Genomic DNA, 20791 nt, shown 5'->3' on the forward strand with positions numbered 1-20791 from the left:
CCGGTCTATAAATGAAACTGTTCCATTTTATGATTGAACAAATGAACTCAATGTCTTTGCAGAGGGACTTGTCACACCAAAAGACAGCTTAGCAACCAAACTCTCAATATCCAAGTTAGTTGAAATCCATTATTCCTACCAGGTCAGTAGGTTTTAAAGCATGTACAGCTTAAATAGCTTAAAAACCACAATAAAAGACATTATGCCTTATGTTCATCTCTATTACAATTACAAAGCAGTTTACATTACAGGAAAAAAAACCTTAAAAAATAGCCATTTAATTCAACATTCTTATGCCACTGCCCACTGATTTTATGTTAATGAACAGTTAATAAATCAGACTAAATGCTGAAACTTTTAACTTAATCATATCTCCCCCATTACCACTTTTTTTAACACTGTGGGTTTTTTTAAACACAGTGGAGTCAAAGCTTGCATCAAAGCTTCTAGCTAAATTATTTAGCAAAGCTAAATAATACTAGTTTTAATACACTTCCAGTCATCTATGTCATCACATTCCAATAAGCTAGACCCTATTAACCACGTTGCACATCATATCCTTGGTCATACCCTAAAGGGATGGACCAATCCACTGCGATGAAAGGAACGATGGAATACATCACATATATTTGTGAAATCATACAAAAGCACTTCTCCCATCCACTCTCTGTATGTGCTGTACACCCTGAGGATTATCAGTAGCAAAGAGGATTATCAGTGATCTGTGTATTTGCATTGACCAGATTAAGCATCTACATTGAATTAGTCAAAGACTGAGTAACTGTATCTGAAAAGATTGCTGAAGCTATCCTAATCCAAACAATTGAAGAAAGCACTGCATCCAGCATTTATAGTATTTGATTTTTCACCTCCACTTTCCTTTATGCACAAAAAAGGACTAAAAATCTTCAAAAGACAACTTCAATTATATGGATAGCACAATCTCATTCAAGGAAATCTTACATAGTCTATTCATACATTCTGAAGCTAGAGCCTTCTAAATTAACCCCAACACTCTGTTGTAATAACTATACTTAATTTTTTTTTTATCTGGTAATGCCTAAGATATGCATCACACTACTTAGAAACTTAATAATAAGTCACATAATATTAAAAATCCGCGACACAATGTACTTCTTCCTGCAATTCCATCTGTGTCTTATCCATCACTTACTGGAGCATTAAACAGACAGCATTAATCTTTTTTAGATGGATTGCATAACCCACAGTCTTTTATGATGTTACTATTAAAAATGTGAAAAGTTTGTTACACCCAGTAGATATAATTACAGATGTGGATTAATTATAAAATAAACACTATCATACCTAAGTAATCCAAAGAGAAATTCGCAGGATTCAACTAATGCCGTTTCAGTAACCCACTGAAAGCCAAACAATTCCACTGTATTTTCTTCATAGTCATTTGGAGAAGGATCTAGTCTCAGCAAAACCCTGCAAAATAGAGCCAACAATATTCATACATTTTCCAGTAATAAACCTATGGAGTACAATATCTACAGCTGGCTTATGTACCACCAATACTTTCTGAATATATCAGCAACATGTACATGACAGATGTCTCAAAGACAGTTGTACCTTTTAGAGCAATATTATCTATAGTAATATGAGTAATATGACAACTCCTAGCTTCAAAAGCATTAAAACAGGATATAGTCACAGGTCACAGCATATTTTGGAAACAAGAATTAACAAGCTACCACCTTGAAGTATCTTCATACTTACAAAGGGGCTGAGACATAACCTACAGACTGCACTTAGAGAAGAGGCTGCTATGTAAGATAACACGCTGCACTGCATGTTTGGGATCTGTCTCAATGCACACCACATACCTAGCAACTAATGCTGGACATACGTTTGTTCGTTTGTATACATTTAATAATATTTATACTGAAAATACTGCTAAAAGCACACTTTTAGGCAGATGACCAGATGAGGGTCAAAATGTTACCTTGTCATTATAACTTAAACTAACACTAGGCCATAACTACCCTCTGCTCTGGCTAAAGAAAAATAAAATAACATCAGAATTAGCATTTCACTCAAAGTGGAGAAAATCAGACACCTGTATTATTAAAACACTATAATTGTGCAAATAAAAAAATATTTCATTTACATGCTTTAAAAAAAAACCTCACAGCAAACTGCATAATGACAGCAGAGTAAATTATTTCAGAATTTTCCCACTGCCTTTCATAAAATAATCCCACACAGACTACCCCTAATTGGCTAATATGTAAAAAATATTTTCATTTAAAAAATTTAAAAAATACACTAGGCAAGCACTGAGTTTCCATTGTATTACACACTAAATTAATATTCTGCTTGAACTATGCACTATTTCCAATTTCATTTTTAGAGGCAAAAAGAGAATCCGCTGAATTGGCTCAACCTCCCATAACACTTGGTAACTTCTTGAACACTTGTCTGTTTTGAAGCGTCTAGCAATTAAATTCAGCTACTCCAGTTTCAAGCAATGAAGACAGAGGAGTCCCTCACATGGAGGCTTTTCTAGGGCTTTGCAATCCAGGTAGACAACGTCAATAGACAGTAGAAGAACAGTGTTATCACAACTATAGTGACTGGGAACCTTGTCTACATACAAGCTCCTGAGTGAGGTTTTAATGACAGAAACAATTTCAGGTGAAATATTTGTCAACGTGGAATCCACTACTGATATGTTCATGCAGATACAGGATTCCTCAATCATCTACTTGACATAAATTTGAATGAACGTGCTCTGATGCAACTAAAATATATGATAAATAAGGCAGAGAATGGGGAGGTGCAGTGGAAGCCCCCCTTAAGCCTTTACAGAAAAGAATGTAGAAAAAAAAAAGGACAACACAAAATATGAAGCCTGTCAGAAGGACAGACAGACAGAAAGATTAGGCTTTTGTAGGAAAAATAAGACAACCCTTGTAGGTTGAGCAAACAGCACAGTAAACTAAGCTGAATGACAGACAGTAAAGCAGATAACTAAAACCAAAGTAACGTTTTAAAGTCTCACAGAAAATACTTCTTTGCTATGCATATGACTTCAGAACCATAAATCCAGAATGCATGCAAGGGTGAAGCTTTGAGAAAAATGGTCTTGAAGCTACAAAGGACAGCCCCAGCAACCTGGGGAAGCCAGGTAGAGCAGGTTTGTTTCTCTCAAGTGGAAAAGAGAGAAAAATGGCCAGCATTTAATAGAGCATATGTCTGGAAAAACCAGTGCTGAAGCCTCCTCAGAAATTTAAGTGATCTCAGATGCTGCTGCCCAACAGGCCAGTTTTGAAATAACCTAGCAGGCTTGCAAATGTCTGTTACAGTATCTTAAAAGTAAGTTCAGAAAGCTAGGAACTGCATGCACAGCACCGTTCAAAGCTGCTTATCAACACAACAGCCCTTCCCACTTTGGTATCACCAAGTTGATTTCAGGATCAGGAGAGCTGAAGAACAAACTGATTTGGAAACCCGTCAGCATTCAGAGGCACCAAACATGAGTGGAAAGAACAGTTTAGAAGGTTTTTATATTTGTAATTCAAAAAAATCTCATACCTTTTAAGAGACCCACTTGCTAAATAAGACTCTGCAGAGAACCTTCTCCCTCCATTTTGGTTGTCAAAAGCACAAGAAAAGCAAGACGGCCTTGAGCTCTCATTCTCCACTTCCATCGCCAGCTCCAAGCTGTCAGTGAGAAACGGGGGTGTGGAGGAAGCCCCAAAGTCATCCTCCATTGTTTACACCTGACCCAGAAAATAAATAGATAAATACAAAAATACTCATAGCATTTCTTCAAATAAATTTCTCCTTGTTACAACTCCACATCATCCTTCAGCTCAAGTGTGGACACAGATCTGAGCACCTGTAATATTGAATTAAAAGCTGAGAGTCACCACCAAGAAAGGCAATCACGGTCACATGCTCTGTCAGCCAATTCTGCCACTTTGTGCAACCACACCTGCCTCACTGAACAGAGCCTGTTCAAGAAGACACATCAGTGACTTAAAAAAATCCCAGAGAGGTACATTTTCCTCTGGTTTAGCTCTCTAAATTAATTAGTGATGAGGTTAGACTAGCAGTAGGTTATAACAGGAGGCAGGAACGCATTACAAAGCTACTTTCAGCAACATTTCATTTCATGACCAGAGTAGCTATGCTGTGGAAATACATCATGCATTACAGGCTGTCTGTAACTTCAAGGCATATTAAGTTCCTCCTAGGAAACAGTGAATACATACCACATGATAACTATGGAACTCTGAAATGCTAAAGTTTTAAAGCTTAGAAAGTTACTCTATGGCCAATTCTGACACAGTTGGAAGTTCCTATCAAAAGAAAAGTCTAACTACCCAGGAATCTGAAAAAAGAGAAGTAAAACCAAAGAAAGATTACAATGTCCAAAAGAAGTTCCCTGTATAGTTAATATTAGTGCATTCATATGTTATACAATATATTGAAAGAGCAGAACTAGGCAACAGGTGTCAGAGAGTCCTGTAAAAATATGCAAACAATATAACCAAAACTCTAAATTAAAATTTTCAACTTCTTTGGCGGCAGATTTTGATATGGCTCTTGCAGAAACTAGTTTACACCATGGCTCTAGTAATGGTAATACAGAGCTCATGGTAATACAGAGGTTTAATTAAAAAGTAAGCTCAAGTAATGAAAAAGAAGAAAACAGTTTCTGTTCTACTTTCTCCCACCCATTCACATTCCTGCGGAGCAGGGGGCTGTGCAAGTTGGGAAGGCATGACTTCAGTGCTCCAGTTTACAGCAGGACCCTATGGACGGGCGTTGGTACAGCTGGCGAGGCAGCTGAAGGGAATGCCCTCAACCACAAGAGTGCCTAAGGAAAGCCTGCTCAGTTTGGGGTATCAAAATCGCCCCACACATACAAAGCCGTGGGGGAAGAGTTACATAAAAGGGCAGCTCTTCCCGGCCATAACTCCCATCAGTTCCGTACTTGTCTACCACATCCCTGATCCAGCGGAAACAATGACTTTAAGCACCTCAACCTCCTTGGCCTCCAAGAAGAACGTTCCAGGCGGCTGCAGTCCGCGGGCAGGAGCTGCAGAGCGGCGGGAGCCGCCGGGAGCAGCACCGTGGAGCGCGCCCACGAACACGACCCCCACGTGTAGCGCCTCGGCCCCGCGCCGCAGCCCTCTCCTCGGAGGCGCTTCCCCGCCGGGCCGGGGTCAGAGGGACACCGGCGGCAGAGGGACACCGGCGGCAGAGGGACACCGGCGGTACCTGCGCGCCGCCCGGGCCGCCGCTCCCCTTCCGCGCCCGGGCCCGTTCCGTACGGCCCGCGCGCCGCCGCCACCCGCGCACTGCGCAGGCGCGAGGGCGCCCATTGGCCGCCGGCCGCTCCTCCCCGGCCGCGCTTCCTCCTCCCGCTCCGCCTCCTCCCCGGCACAGAGCGCCCGCCCGCCCGGCCGCCAGCCCGCTCCCTCCCTCCCTCTTCCCCTTCCTCTCCGCGTTCCCGCCCCACCCTCCCCGCGGCGAAGCGCCGCCCGCCACTCCTCCCAGTGCTGACAGGCCAGCCGGGTTTCTTGCTTACGTGGGCATGCCCTGGCCGGTCAGCCACCACTAGTGGTTTCTGGCCAGCTCGGACATGAACGCTACCATCTTGCCGCTGCTGTTAAAGCTGCCTCCCTTGTGCTCACAGAATCATGGAGTGGCTTGGGTTGGAAGGGACCTTGAAGATCATCTACTTCTAACCCTCCTGTGGTGACTTCAACTACACCAGGGTGTTCAGAGCCTCATCCTGGGCTAGAACACCTCCAGGGATGGGGCATCCAGAACATCGCTGTTCAACCTGTTCCAGTGCCTCACCACCCTCACAGTAAAGATTTTTTTCCTAATACCTAATCTAAACCTACTCTCTTTCAAGTTGAACCTATTTCCCCTTGTCCTGTCACTACATGCTCTTATAAATAGTCTTGCCCCATGTTTCCCATAAATTCCCTTGTACTACAACTGTTCCCTACCTTTGTCTGGTGTCTTTCTTGTCTAGACTTTACCTGAACTTCATTTTCCTTCTTCTCAGCCTTCTCAGTTCACTCATCCAAATGCTCTCTCACAGAGATGGGCAAGAGGTTCTCCTGGTCTTTTCTGATGCCTTACAGATCCAGATCCAACCTTTCTATGTCTGTCAGGTAACACTCGTATCCCCAAACACACCCAATTCTCATCAAGCTTGGGAAGTGGTGTTTAATGCATTTGAAATTCGAGCTAGGTATCACTCCTATCATCTACTGAAGCACCTCCATTGGGTGTGACAGTCACCACAGAATGGGGGCCAGGGCAAAAGTCCTAAAACCTGTGCCTGGCATAATTTAGCTTCAAGTGCATATCGTACACCTGGTGGCTTATGGGTCTTTTAAAAAAAGTGTTGTATTATTTTGGATTGCTGTGGTTTGATTTTGTTTCAAAATGAATGCTTTTCCAGTTTTGCCTGGATTTTGGGTGCAAAATAGCAGCAGTGCACGAAACTTCCTTCTAGTAAGAAAGTTGCTATAAAAAGTTTTCTGTTGCTGCTACAGCTTGCTCTGAAAGCTTTGCTGTGATTTAAAATGCTTCATTTGCTCCTGTGTCTGTAAGAATCTCTCATTTCCTTCTTTAAATTCCTGTCTAATTAAAAAAACAGTACATCATGGTTAAATAAAACTGTACCCAGGATAACCCTGATTTCCATATGCAGATTTATCTGCACTGACAGCCCCCTCTCCCTCTCTTAGTCTTTCTGTTTCCTCTCCCTCCCTCACTCTCCCTCTTTCTCTTCCCCTCTCTTTCTCTCCTTGTCTTTTTGTCTCTTTATGTCTATTGCATTATGCCTGAATAATTTTCAGTCTTTTTTTTCCTCCCCTCTTGCACGCACATGCTAAAATAACTAGACAAAGATGCAAGGTGGTTGCTGCAGTCCCTGTCTCTAGGACAAAACCAAGAAAGCTTGTGATTGCAATGCCACCTTTCCTTTTTTTTTTTTTTTTTTCCTTTTCTTCTTTTTTTTCTTTCCCAGCCATGCTTGGTGATTAAACTTCCTCAGGATGGGGAAGAAAAACGAGCTGGGAATGAAATAGGGTTGAGGAAATATCCCATTGCAGCAGCTGCAGCCAGTGGTGTCTGCTGCCAGATGTGCGAAGGTTCCTGGGGTCCTTGTCACTAAAAGGCAGTATTCAAATATTTGGAGACAAAAGCTGCATCCTCAGTGATCATTTTCTTTATTTAACATGGCAGCAGGCATCGTGTGGGAAAAAATCAACACGCTGGATGTTGAATCGGACTTTTCTCCTTTCTGGGATGAAAGGATGTTATCTATCCCGTGCCAAGAGGGAACTGAGGTAAGAGAGCTGACCCAGCTCCTGTTTTTTCCTAGTATATTTCCTAAGCATATTTTCTGAAACAACCTGTATATATATATGTGTGTATGTGTGTATGTATATATATACATGTTTCTATGTTTGTATATTTGTGTATTCGATTTCAAGACAGTAAGTGGTAATGTTTTTTTTTTTTTTCTGCCTTCACATCAACCCAGAGAAAGTTAATTCACAATATATATTCAGAGCTTGTTCAGAAGGGTCGTTTTGTGGAATTTTTTTTGAATACCTTTTTGTTTCCAGAGAAGACTTCAGCAGTGACATCATGGTCGGCTGCTGATATTAAACCGTATTTTCAAAGTCTGTAAAAAAAAAAGCCAGTAACTTTGTGATAAGAAATTGTGCAGGAGATTCATATGTTCTATTTTTCAGTTGCACTCTAAATATTGGAAGTCTTATTAAAGTGATAGTGAGAATTTTTTATTATTATTATTTCTAGCACAGAAGCGATGGATGCTGCATAATTAAGTACAGTATTTAATTTGGCTGTTGTGAAGCAAAAGAATAAGGTAATAATTTTTATTGTACTAATCAGACTCAAGATGTTCTCTGTGTTAATTGGGTTAAAAAAATTGCAGTACTTATTAGAAATTCTAATTTCACAATGCAGCACTGACAATAAGCTCAGCCAGTGAATTATTCACATCTTTAATTTGCTCTCTTAATGACAGTGTTCTGTAATCAGAGTGCAGCGACTGCTTCCTATGCATTATGTATGATGTTCAGGACTTAAATGCAGGACATTATGAAGCCTCTCAGTGGCTCAGTAATTAGTTTTCCACAAGACAGGGCTTAGATATTCACAGATAAAAGTCTACAGCTGAGATAATGTTAAGGTGGTGACTCATGCTAACAAAAGCAGGGAAGTTCAAATTTAATGCTGAAACTGCTCTCCATTCTCCCTCATTGTGCGTAGGTGCAGGGGGAGGGGAAGAAAGTCTTCAAAACTAGCCCGCCATGGTGAGTACGCCGCGAACAGCCTGAAGGGGCAACCCGGGGGCTTGTTCACTCCGGGACCGTGTTTCTGGCAACTTTACTGATCGAAAGGTGGAGGCGGAGTTGCGTTTGGTGCCTCTTTGCAGTGGTTGTGAAAAAGGCAGTGAGGTGCATAGTATCTGAGAGCGGTCATGTATAGGTGAGATGTATTTTAAAGGTTTTCATTTGAAGCACTGACATTCGTAACTTTGTCAAGTTAGGAGGTTTTGAATGGGAGCTACTTTGTTATGTGTAGAAACTTTGAGAACACCTGATACTCGCTATATTGCTGTTGTACCTGTTTCAGCTGTCATGGTCTTTACACATTTTAGAAAACGTTATTTTCTACTAGTTTAGTCCACACCATCCAAAAGATGAACCGTGATGCAGGTTTGTGCTTTTATTTCTTGGATCATTTACCTGGTGTTAGATCAAGTGATTTAAATGTAGGGAATATGCATGGCTATGTAACTTTCCTACTTCTACATGCTGCTTATTACAGAATAATAGGAAAGAATATTGAAATGAAGCTGGAAAATCATCGTTTTAGTCTGTCACTAATCAATCTGGGACTGTACATATGTCCTATGTTCTCCCATTAATCAGACATTTTTACTGGAAACAAAATAACTGACTAGAGAAGGTTCTTTACTTACTTTGTGTTAACTCTCCAAAGACTCCAAAGACTCCAAAGACTTGTGGCCTTTTTACAGGATTGTGATTCTAATTATTAAGGTTGATCCGCCAATAAAATGTTTTAGGCTTAAACTAAAAACAAACAAACAAACCACTAAAGATCCCAACTTAACAGTAAAGTAGAGATATGAGAATAAGAATTTGGAGTGTACCTAGATTTTTAAAGCAAAATATTGTAAAACTAATTCCTTTAAATTTTTCAGCAGACTCTACATCTGGAATTCAGTGTTATTAGCAGCTGTTGCTAGTGTTGTCTGGCCTCAAGGCCATGGGACATGTTACTAAGTAATTCCTCTTAGCAAGCAAAATCCTATATCCTGTGGCTGGATATGACATGGGTTGTTTATAGTCCAGCCCTGAAAGCAGTTATCATTAAACTGTTGAATAAAGAAGGTGCAGATTGGATCAAGGTAGCTAGGTGATCCATAGATTGCATCAGAATCCAAGTGATTGTATACATGAAGAACTTGATTTGGTTTTTTTCCAGAATAAGACTTTCCTTCCAAGTCAAGATCCCACAGCAAGTGGGTCACTACACTGCTGCATTTCTTCGGACACTTCAGCATGGAATCACACGGTTGAAAATTATTCCAAAAAGGCATCACACCTGCCCCCTCACTCTTCCTCCAAGGCCAGGATCGATAAAACTTGTCTTTTTAAGTGAGGACTTGCCTGTCTGCCTAAAGATTTGTTATGATTACTTACCTAAGTAACTTACCTATTCCAGCATTTCACTAGTCTTTCCATTAGAATGTTTTTTGTGCTTTCTGATCTTAAACTTAACCTACTATAAGTAAATTAGTTGAACTCATTAGCCTTTGTTAGTTAGTGGTACAGGGATTTTGTTTTCCTCTTTGCCCACCCCAGATTCTTAACATATTTGAGATTCTTAGTCATGTTTCCATTGTGTTATTCTTTTAAACAATCTCTGTTTTTTGTTTTCTCTTTTATAGAAAAAAACCCCAGTATTTTTCTTGTATTTCTTTAATTCTTGTTGCTGTGCTCTGGACTCTCATTATTTCTACTTTCTAGAAATGCAGTGTTCTGGATTTAGACATGATTTCAAATGCCATATAAGGTCTATATTTTCACTTAATGAAATGTGGTTTGTCACTTCTTAAGAAAATCTAGTTTCCCTAAGAAAATGTTAACAACGACTTGCATGTTGTAGATACAAAGATATCTGTTAACCCAGGATACAATCTAGGGTATCTATGGTAGAATTTGAAAAGGTGCAACGTGTTTTAATAGGTTTTTAATTCAAGGCTTTATGCTTCTAGCAGGAGTCTTCATGGATATTGTTTCCAATATCCTTATCTCACAAGATAAGTACCTGTGACTGACCTGATTAGTGATGTCCAAATGTGAGCCATCAAACTGAAAAGAATATCTGAAGTGTTCAGTCCTCAGAGAATTGTTTCAAGTTGTAGAAGTACTACTGTAGAGTCAAAATTTTACCCAGTGACCATGCTTTAAAGTAGCTTTGGAGGCTGGAAGTTATAATCTGAACTTTTCCAGTCAGATTGGACAATGTGAATTTAAGGCACTGTGACAGGCAGGTTTTTTACAAAAGTGGCAAGGGTGTTACTAGCAATCAAAAATTACAGTCCAGGGTTAACTGTGCAGCAGTATGTTTTAGATGAAAAAAATAAAAAGAAACATTTAGAAAGTTACTCCATTCTAAGTAGCCTAGAAGATTGACTCTACATCTGGGCTGTGCATCTGGGAAAGAGCCAATCGTTGTCTACCCAATCTGTTAGAATAAAGTGGAGGCCCATTCATTTTTAGCTCTGAGAAAGGAAGGGCCCAATATCTTTCCTGGGTCAGAGGAAGATCGTTCATACTATCCTTGAGTTGTCATGGCATGGGAGGAGAACAACACTTCTGAAGTCAAAATGAAATCATGTCTTTAAAGAGTTAAAGATGACTGGCCATGCTTCCAGAGGATCAGGGTTAATATAATCTGTTAAAACAGACATAGGGCTGCCAAGAAAAATTTTAAGGGCCTTTATGTGGTTACACAGACATCTAGTTCATGTATTTGCAGTGTAACCCTTTTACTGTCCTCTTACTGGCATGTAACTTCTCTGGTTTAGGCATATTGCAAGTCTTTCGGACTGATCTGATTAATATTTCTTTATTTGGTCATATATCTAAAAGCAAGGAAAATAGTTTTAATTCAGGTCAATTTTTAGTGAAAAAAGTTAAGAAAAATCCATCCATGGTATATTTCCAGGAGTTGTATTTTATGCTTTTGTTTATACTGCTTCAGGCTCAAGTACCATTATAAATATGAGGTTCTGAAGTGGTATGATGAGTTAAGTATTTCTAAATGTCTTCTCTTAATCTAGCCTAATAATGCAGTCCTTTCATATGCATAATTCCCGTGAAAACCAGTGGGAGTACTACATTATAGAAGGAATAATAGATACATATGCCAAGATGTCTTCATTTTGAGTCATTGTTTCAACTTGATTGACAAAGAATAAAGTTAACTAAAAGAAATCTATACTGAGAGTGGAAAGAGAGTTATTGATAATATTTTTAATTCCAAATTTATCTGTTTCTCCACTGAAGCATACGTGCCAATAGAATGACAATACTCAGAATATCTGATGGAAATCTCAAATGAATTTACATTCACTAATGCTTTCCAGGAAATATTTCACAAGTAGATCGTATGCTTTCTAGTCTGTAAAATTCCATATAATCGACTCAATATTAAGAATTCTAGCCTATATATAAACCTATGTATATATTATGTAAAGTAGAATAGTGATAAATATTCATAGTATAAATGAGTTTGGACTTTTTTTGCAAAGTCAGGCTGGAAATAACATAATGTACTGTATGAGTTCACATACTCAATCTTCTGTAAAATGTAAATCCATAAAACTTTGCAGTTCTTATCTGTATCCATAGCAGGCCAGAAAAAAATAGTAGTAGGAATACTTAATACTGTACAAAAGCATCTCACTGCTTCCAAGTGGCATTTCTTCTGTCTTATCATCTATACATGTTTTCTGTACTGACTCATCCCAGGAACTACTTCATATCCTCATTAAACCTGAGTTCTCATTTCTCATGTGCTAATTTTTCAGCCTTTCTTTTTAAGCTTTTCCCCATGCTTTTTTGAAGCTCAGGAGGCTTTTGCTATTCCCAAAGCATCCCTCCTCAAAATTCTTGTTTTGTTTCGACTTATGTTTGCAACAGCCCTTGAAATATTCATATTACACTATCTTTCTTTCATTGTTTTCTTGTAGTATCCCATTTCTTGCAATATTTAGATTGCAAGATCATTGGTGAAAACAAGGGATTTCTCTGTGCTTGTAGAGGGGACAAAGTAAAGGGGTTTTAGGCTCTTTCTAATAGTAGGAATACAAAAAATATGTGAAATTAATAATTTTAACTGCCACCCTTCTAATCCCTAGTAACACAGACTTTTCAACTCTTAACAACTTCTTTGCAATAGAATTTCATCTGTATTCTGGGAAGTTGACAAGTTAGGGCACAAGAAAACTGAGAAACAAAGGGGCCACCTACAAGCAAAGCAGAACTTATCCTCAAAATATTTGTGTTCAGTGCCCTCTGTTTACTATCTTAGCTTCTCCTATATACTTTTTCAAAAATACCGTAGGTCCAATAAAATTATTCTGAAAGCTTTTCATCTCTCAAGTACATAAATTCTTTCTAGTGTAGGGTACACTGTGGCAATACAGACTCTGCTGGACCAGGTGAAGGATTGTATCAGTCCAGCTGTAGACTGAGGGTTTTTTCTCCAGAAGGAATAGCTTTAGCTGAGAGTGGTTGTGGTGCAGCTGTCTATCAGCATTTTGGTGCACTGTGATGGTAGTATCAAATATGAAGGTGTACTTTGGGAAGCAGAAAGCACACCGTGCAGTCCAGTATAAAGCTTAGCAGGAAGCTCTGGCTAAACCATATCGCAAACTTTTTGATGCAGAATTTTTTAAACCAGAATATTTGCTTTACCACCGCTGCATGGATTTTTAGTTGACAGTATTTGAATGAAGGCAGTTAATTTGAAAATGGTGCAGTTCTCTGAGTCCAGCTATCACTCTCCACCTCACACTGTCTAGTGTTGGGACAAAAGGCTGGGCTCCCACTCTGTTAGTCAGCAAAGCTCTTTCTCCTGACTTGTCCAGAGGCTGTAAGTTTAGAAAGCAGATCAATGTTTTTGTGTGGATATGAATGTGGATATCATACAAAGGCACTCAGTGTAAACCACATTCTCAAAGAAGTGTATAAAAAGCAAAATAGCTATCTTTGACCAGTGTAATTTGAGAATTACAGAAATCATTCAAGAAAGTGGATCTCCAATAAGCTTCAGCTGTGGTTTCCAACACCACACTATTTTGTCCATTTTTGTGCAACCTCAGAAATATTCCCTTTTCATTTTCTCAGTGCTTTGTGATCTTTGCCTCAATGAAACCTGACAAAAAGAAAATTTCAGATGGTTATTGGATACTTAGCATAACTTCAATGATTTTGTATTTAAAAATGTTGATTTTTTCCACCTCTGAATATTACAATAATATTTATATAGTGGAAGGAAGAAGGTGCTCTGCATATCTCAGATCCACCTTTATCAGCTTAGGAAACAGAGATATAATTAGCAAAAATAATTCAAAGGTGATGGCTCCTATTCAATTTCTCATTCTACATAGTTCATCTGTATGATTTCAGGAACTCACTTCATTCTTGCATCTCCATTCTTCAGCTGTGTAATAGAAAAGGAAATCTTCTTACTTTTCACAGAATCAAATCTCTTTGGACCATATGAATTTTAATGCAGGTTTTCTCTCTTAGTATGTCATTAAAGCACACCAGTGACATCTTAGGCTCATTTAAAGACACCAGGAGGATCTTGCATACTCTAGGACTTGAGCAAATGTGTAAAAATAGGTTGGTGTGAGCAAGTATGGAGATTAACAAATGTTTCTAATGGTCATTGTAAAGGAGTTCTGCTGAGCATCTGTGTAGTGAGATTCTTGAAAGGAGGTGGGGAAAGAGTTGATTTTTAAAATGATAAACACTTTGCAGAAGGGGTCATTTAATATGCTGCCCGTGAAATCTTTTGCGTAAAACATCTTTTTATAACTGTATTTCACAATTTGCAAGAGAAATTTGTTAAAACACTAATTATTAAAAGGAGCTCTGCATTGAGGCCTTCAAATTGAAATTGTGTTCTTTAGATTTATTTCGCTTTTTATTTATTTTATATCATATTTTTGTGTTCATGTTTTGCACATCTTTAATATGATTTCCCATTGCTCTGTTTCTTAGAGCTTGGTAACAACACAATCATATAGCCCTGAAGCTTTTCTTCACCCATTTAGATTTCTTCAACCATGGTACTTACTTCAGTGTGTGGGATAAGGTTGTCTGAACTGTGTCATAAAACTATTTTTTAGCTAACTATATGAAAAATATATTTATAAAACTATTTCCTATTAAGTTTGTGGGGTTCGTGCTGGTTTTTTTATCCCTAGGAAAAAGTGATGAGTGAAGAAAGGATGACTTTTCTCTTTAAAGGCATTCCAAAACCAAATAGGAACCAGTGAAAACAAATGCTTTAAAAAATGTACCTAGAAATCAGTACAGGTTTTCCAAAGATGAGCTGTTAGCCAGTACACTAACACAACTTTATACAGATACTGTTTTTATCAGTTGATATCAAAATCTTTGCCAAAGTAAATGATCTTACCCTTTATTTTGCAGATGTCCTGGCTACCTAATTTGTAAAACATGGGTGTAAAATGATGTAATCTTTGTTTTGACAGCAGCAACTTAAATAAATATAGCTGAAAAAGGCATTCTGGCTGAAGAGTTCATAAAAACTGTACAATGGAACTATTCTGCAGTGTCTGTCAATCATGGATAAAAAACAGAAGAGTTTTGTTCCTCTATCTGGTATCTAACCTTCGAAGGCCTCAGTCTGTATGATAACTGCAAATAATGCTATTGTGATGATCCTATCTCCAGATGTCCATAGGAGGATGTGAATAGGAGTTGTATTATCCTTTTGGCAGAGAAAGGTTATAGAAGATAGAAGGGTGAGGATGATGTTTGATGACTAGATCTGAAATCTCCAGAGGCAAATTTCTTTCTGGCAAGAGAGAAGAGGAAGTTTGTCTGTCTGAAGTAATCTTCCACTCTGTAAAATCTCTTATATTTTATTCTGCCTCCACTATTTTTAGTAAACACACACACAGAAGCTGAAAGAAATTGTATGTAATTTTTTAGAGATTTCTCGGGTTTCCTGATGAGAGTTTTGTGTTGTAATTTGCCAGGTATGCTTGTAAGACTTAGAAGTACATTAAACTTTGCTTGTTGTCAGTCTGACATGTGAAGTTTAAGCTTGGAGCAATTAAAGTAGAGAGCAATGAGAATAAATAGACAGCTGTCTCACAGCAAGCTAAAACTAGAGAAATGAAAATACATTATCATGAAAACTGTATTGGAAAAATGTGTCTCAAATTAACTACTGGGCATAAGTAATGAATCATACCTAATTGCATGTTGCATATTCTAATAGATTTAACAATACTTATCAAAATAAGGAAGCCACTGTTTTTGAAAATGAAAATTGTGCAATGGTATCATAGAACAGATTAGACCTAGTAATTTCGAGTAGGTTGGTAACAGCTGTAAAATCGTGCTGTAATTACATTTAGAGCTAGATGCTTTTAGTCAACCTTATCCAGTAAAACAACACTCCAAAGATATTCTAATTTATCCCCTGTTCAGACTGATGTGGTTTTCAGTATGTGGCTATCCTTTGTGGACTAAATTAGAAAAATAACCTCTCCCACATCAACACTGAGTACAAATTCAAGCTGAATGTTCCAGGAGATTGTGAAGGCCCATCTTAGAGGAAGGACTGAGGCAAAGCACCTCTCTTATCACTATTTCTCTGGGAAAAAATTACATTTTCAGAGGTGCATTGAATGAATGGTATTTGTTTTTAACCAAGGGATGAATTATAAGCAGCCTCACAACTCTGAGCACATAGGGCTTCCCCTTGCACTTTGATGGGAAAAGTTCTTGCATAGTCCCTTGTCCTGGTGCATGAACAAATACAGTTCTTAGCAAGAAAACCAAAAAAACCCTAAGAACCAACCATTTGCAATAGTGGTGAAAATTTACAGTTTTATTTCAGTGTGATGGACAGCTGCTTACTGAGGCGAACATTTGAATAGACAGATATTTGAGAATAGATTCTTCCTACACTAATAAAAGGAAAAGAGATTTTTTGTTGTTTGCTTGTTTGGCATAAAGAACACCAGCGACAATATTGTTGGTTGAAATTATGAAAATAGTTTTGACCTCATCTAGAGCCTATTTAAGTTGAATTTTAATTTTTTAATGATATCGTATGATATCATTAAAAGTGTGCAGAAGCAACTAATAGAAAGCCAACGGGAAACTCACTGAGAGACTTGAAAAAGAGAATGAATGTTGCTGTTTGACTGTCATTCAACTTTTAGGGTATTTACCAATAGAGAACACCTTTATACTGCTCAGTAAAGCAGATGGGCAACAAAAGTTTGCCAGGTTTATGGAACAGAATGTGTTGGAGAACTTACAGTGAAAACCTGGCAATTTATTTCAAAATAGATTTATTTTAGAGTTTTTAAAAAATAACAGCTGATTATTTAGTAACAGCAGTTTGAGATACTTCAGGACCAGGTTTTCTCTGGAAATTGTTTCTTGTTCCTGAAATCTTAGAATTCACATTTTTGACTGCTTTTGAGTATTTTGATCTTGATTTTTATGTATTTAGCCAAGTTATACTTTAGATATTCACAGGAGAGCAGGGAGCATTTTTAGATAAATGTTGCCAGTCATCTTTACTAATTGAATAATCTCTTGTATATTAGCACAGTGATTTAATCTTTTTGAAATCAATACTGTATCTTAATACTTCTTAGAGCAAGCTATTATTAGCAAGAAATCAACTAGATATACGAGATAATCACAGCTACACAAAAGCCACCTATCCATTATAAGTAAACAGTATGATAATTAACCCACAAGATTTTTCCTGACCCTAAGCCTAGGGTCGGCCAAACTGGTTGTGTTATATTTGAAGTGCAAGTACACTGGCTAGGATCTCAAAAAATAGTATCACTGAACTAGCATATTGCTTTTTCCAAGTTGATATATTGTACATCTTAACACAGCAGCTAAATTGAACTCAGCTTTGTCGTGGTCCAATACTGCTGTATACTTCTGCTTCAGGACCTACCTTGATCAGAAAAAAATATTTGGGATGTCTTCCAGTACACTGTTGCAAATACAAATTGCAGTCTCTCTCCATATTCATTTTGAATAGTAGATTTTTGAAACTTGAGGTTCAAAATGTTAATGCTTCTCAAAATATTATTAGTTGACAAGACAAAGCAGTCTTCTATTTCACCAGTGTGAAATAGAACTGTTATTAACACTGTTTATGAACTTTCTCTCATTCCAGCTCAACTGTAAACGTTGTTAATAAAGTCAAGTAAATTGTCTTGGGAGGCTTAGTATCATACAATAGTCTGATACAAGATTTTTTCCTGTTTAAATTCTGCATAGTTAAGTTACTGTAATAACAGAAGTGATATGATCCATCTCTTTTTACTAACAGTGTTCTCCAACTGCTGCTTTCAACCTGTTTGGATACTGAGCCAGTTGGACTTTTGATCTGATCCCATTAAAATATTCTTAAAGCAACTGTTGTACCTAAAATCTGATCCAAAGACTAGATGAGCTTCCTACTACAAAGAAAACAGTGTGGCAGCGTAGCAAAATGCACATTTCCTTACACATTGCACATTTTGCTAGTTATTTGCAGCATTTTTTTGGCAGAAAGTTAGAAAAAGTAGATGATGTATAAGATACTTCGATTCCATACCATTTTTGGACATTGTTTATGTGCATGATTCTTGATGATCAAGAGCAGTGAGAACTCGATTGCCTGTCTTGTTGATTAAAATGAGATTTGTGGAAGTTTGGTGCATAAATTCCAGAAAATAGCACAGGAAATCAGTGCTCTTACAGCTGCCTGAACCAGTATATCCCTTAAACTCAGCATATATATGTTACTATGATCTTAATTTCCACTTAAATGTAGGTTCTTGTATGTAGCTACCTGGTGTGACCACTGCATTCTTGCTTCTCCTCAATGTCTGTTAAAATCTAGTGATGAAAAGGGTGGCACTGAAGCGCTGCCTTCGTCTTTGGAGGTGTCTGATATGTTTTGGGAGAGGTGCTTGGTATGCTCTCAGTGCAGATGGGCATCTTAGTGCTCAGTGCAGAAATCCCTAAGTGTGATCACATCTGTGTTTTCATGTAGCACGTTTTAACTACCAGGTTGTTCAATAGTCTGAGAGGGATGATTGGGGGAGCCAGTGGGTGCTGAGCCACGCTGCGGCAGGAATGCCAGATTCTTAGTGCAAGGGAGAAGAAGAAAAAGTGGTGGGCTGCATGCCAAAGAGATGGAGAGAGTGGAAGGAGCAGCATATTGGTTGGTTTTATGCTTTGAATTAAGAAGGTTTTGGTTTAAGAAATAGTCCTGTAAGACTAAATTAATCCATATTGCCTATGGGTTTGGATTTGTGAGTTGATATTTTAATTGAGTTTATACTCAGGCTGCAGTATAAACTTAACCTGTATTAGATAAGAGAGAATCAATTTGAAAGGGGGGCCTTTACTGAGAAGTGAGTTCTGCACTACTAAGTAAAAGTTGCATTCATGTTGCATTTTCTTTTAGCTAGCAGACACCCCATACAACTGTCTGCTTTTAAAAAGTTTGTAGGAATGTTAAATCTTTGAGACCTTTTCCCATGCATTGGACTTAGATGGAATTGGTTACTGGAAGTGATCAAGAGGAGCTGAGCAAAGCAGCTCATTTTTTTCAGGAAACCATGTAAAAAGGAACAATAGTCTTTGGTTCAAGGAGCTTTTTGTTCTCTCAGAGTCTACAAAAAATGCTGCCAAGCTTGGTGTCTTAGTAAAGATATGGTGTTTCTTTCATTTAAACTAATTTAAATATACTCATTATTTCTTATTCATAGAAACCTGATCCATATCCTGAATAATCAGGTCAGGTGCCAGGCTTTTAGGAGTAAGAGGTTCTGATGGAAAGCTATTACTGATGTTTCTTTCTGCTCTTACCCTAGAAAACTGAATCCCATGCCCTGCATTCCTATTTCTTTACTGTCCTCTGCTCTTCATCTCTCTACTATTTTATGGTTTGTAATATTCAATGTTTTCCTTTTTCAATTGATTATTTGATTATTTTGCAATGGATTATTCACTTTCCTAGCCCCAAATAATCCATTCCTTTTCCTCAATTATTTCACAATCAATAGCAAAAAACCTAGCAATTATTACCAGGTAGACATTTTCTGTGCTTTTTAAAAGCATCAGGTTTCTTTCTTATTGCTTTAAAAATCTTTAGAAATTTTAGCTAAAATTGGGTCATTTTATGTTTTCTCTGTGTCATCAATTTTCTTAATCTAAAAAAAGAAAAATATATTGGGATATATCTACAAACACGAAGTGATAAATAGTAAAAGGTTGACAGTTGGTAGTAGTACTTTAATAGAATCATCTTCAATAACAACTCCTCTGGTACCTGTTATATGTGCTCATGAATAGCCACTGAACTAACACAAAACATCTGCTGCTTTGGCTGAATTTAAAGGCCCCAATCTGATAACCTTGTCGAGAAATTTAATAGTTGTCTAGAATGGAAATCCACATACCAGTCCTGATCCATGAGAGAATGAGACTCCACGCATGCACAAATACATGTTAGCAGATCCAAAGATTTTGTGTTGAGCGTTGTTTTGTATTGCTGTGTTTTACATAATGGTTAATGGCTCTGAGCTAGGGAGAATTGTAATTATACAGGTAAATATGCAGGCACTGCCCACAATGTAGCCCTGAAAAAATAGGCAGAAAAATGTGTTTATTTAAAACTGGATTCACTGATGCATGCACGTACAGATTTTATGGAGTAATAAAACTCTACATGCAAGACCTGTTAATATTCCAGATTCTTAAAATTTTCTAGGATTCTTCACCTAAAGAATACTTAAAGAAATATTCCTTTTACAGTATCACAGGCATTTACAGTGTATTTTGGGCGAGTATTTTATGTGATATATGTTGAAATTTATTTTCCAAGAAAAATGCATTCTTACATACTTGTAGATTTCTGTGACTTTTCTTGCAATATATTTTTTTCTTATTGTGTCAATTGTTTGACTGAAGCTTATTACCACTTTTATCAATGAAAGTGATTGATGGATGGGGTTTTTTTTTGAAACCATTAAGTGGTCTTACTCTCTTCTTTTTCACTGCTTTTTAAAAACTAAGTGTATTGGAGTTTCTATTTTATGTATTGAAATTTAAGCTTTCCATTATTTCCATCTTATGCCTTTTAACTTTTCCAGTTATTTTTTAGAAATAATTTTGATGGTATGACTTAAGAAATCTTCAGGTTGTATACTTGCCACAGTTACTCTTTTTGATCTTCAAGTGCCTTTTTTTCTAGCTCTTCTATCCCGGCTTCTTGGGGTGGGCTTGAAAATCAAATGTACTGGAAAGTAAAATAAATACATTTTTTAATGTGTATTGGGATTTTACCTGTTTCAAATGCTTCAACACTTAGAAAAAAATAACCACCTTTAGTCTGTCAAAGTCTGGGGTTTTTTGTATCG

At 37.7% G+C, this 20791-nt stretch overlaps 1 protein-coding gene and 1 long non-coding RNA gene across 14 annotated transcripts in view; one reads left to right on the top strand and one right to left on the bottom strand.

The window, feature by feature from the left end:
- The window catches only part of MMS22L (MMS22 like, DNA repair protein), a 90972-nt gene extending 85664 nt beyond the window's left edge, over window positions 1-5308 (bottom strand). Inside the window, exons 1-3 of one of the 2 annotated variants that reach the window (XM_032105110.1) lie at window positions 5257-5308; window positions 3562-3749; window positions 1327-1452 (exon numbers count right to left, since the gene is read on the bottom strand). In XM_032105110.1, coding sequence (XP_031961001.1) covers window positions 1327-1452; window positions 3562-3740 — 305 coding nt within the window. In that variant the 5' untranslated portion in view covers window positions 3741-3749; window positions 5257-5308. Of the gene's footprint in view, window positions 1-1326; window positions 1453-3561; window positions 3750-5015; window positions 5101-5256 lie in introns of those variants that run through there. The other variant, XM_032105109.1, reaches the window with a different exon arrangement.
- A 150-nt stretch (window positions 5309-5458) lies between these two features.
- Window positions 5459-20791, top strand: part of LOC116442286 — a 207622-nt gene continuing 192289 nt past the window's right edge. For 5 of the 12 annotated variants that reach the window (XR_004239487.1, XR_004239478.1, XR_004239482.1 and 2 more), the window contains exons 1-2: window positions 6791-7349; window positions 8305-8348. This is a non-coding gene — a long non-coding RNA (uncharacterized LOC116442286). Of the gene's footprint in view, window positions 5852-6790; window positions 7350-7827; window positions 7898-8304; window positions 8349-20791 lie in introns of those variants that run through there. The other 7 variants (XR_004239484.1, XR_004239488.1, XR_004239486.1 and 4 more) reach the window with 5 other exon arrangements.

This window comes from Corvus moneduloides, chromosome 3 (assembly GCF_009650955.1).
Source record: "Corvus moneduloides isolate bCorMon1 chromosome 3, bCorMon1.pri, whole genome shotgun sequence".
In the NCBI taxonomy this organism is placed as follows: domain Eukaryota; kingdom Metazoa; phylum Chordata; class Aves; order Passeriformes; family Corvidae; genus Corvus; species Corvus moneduloides.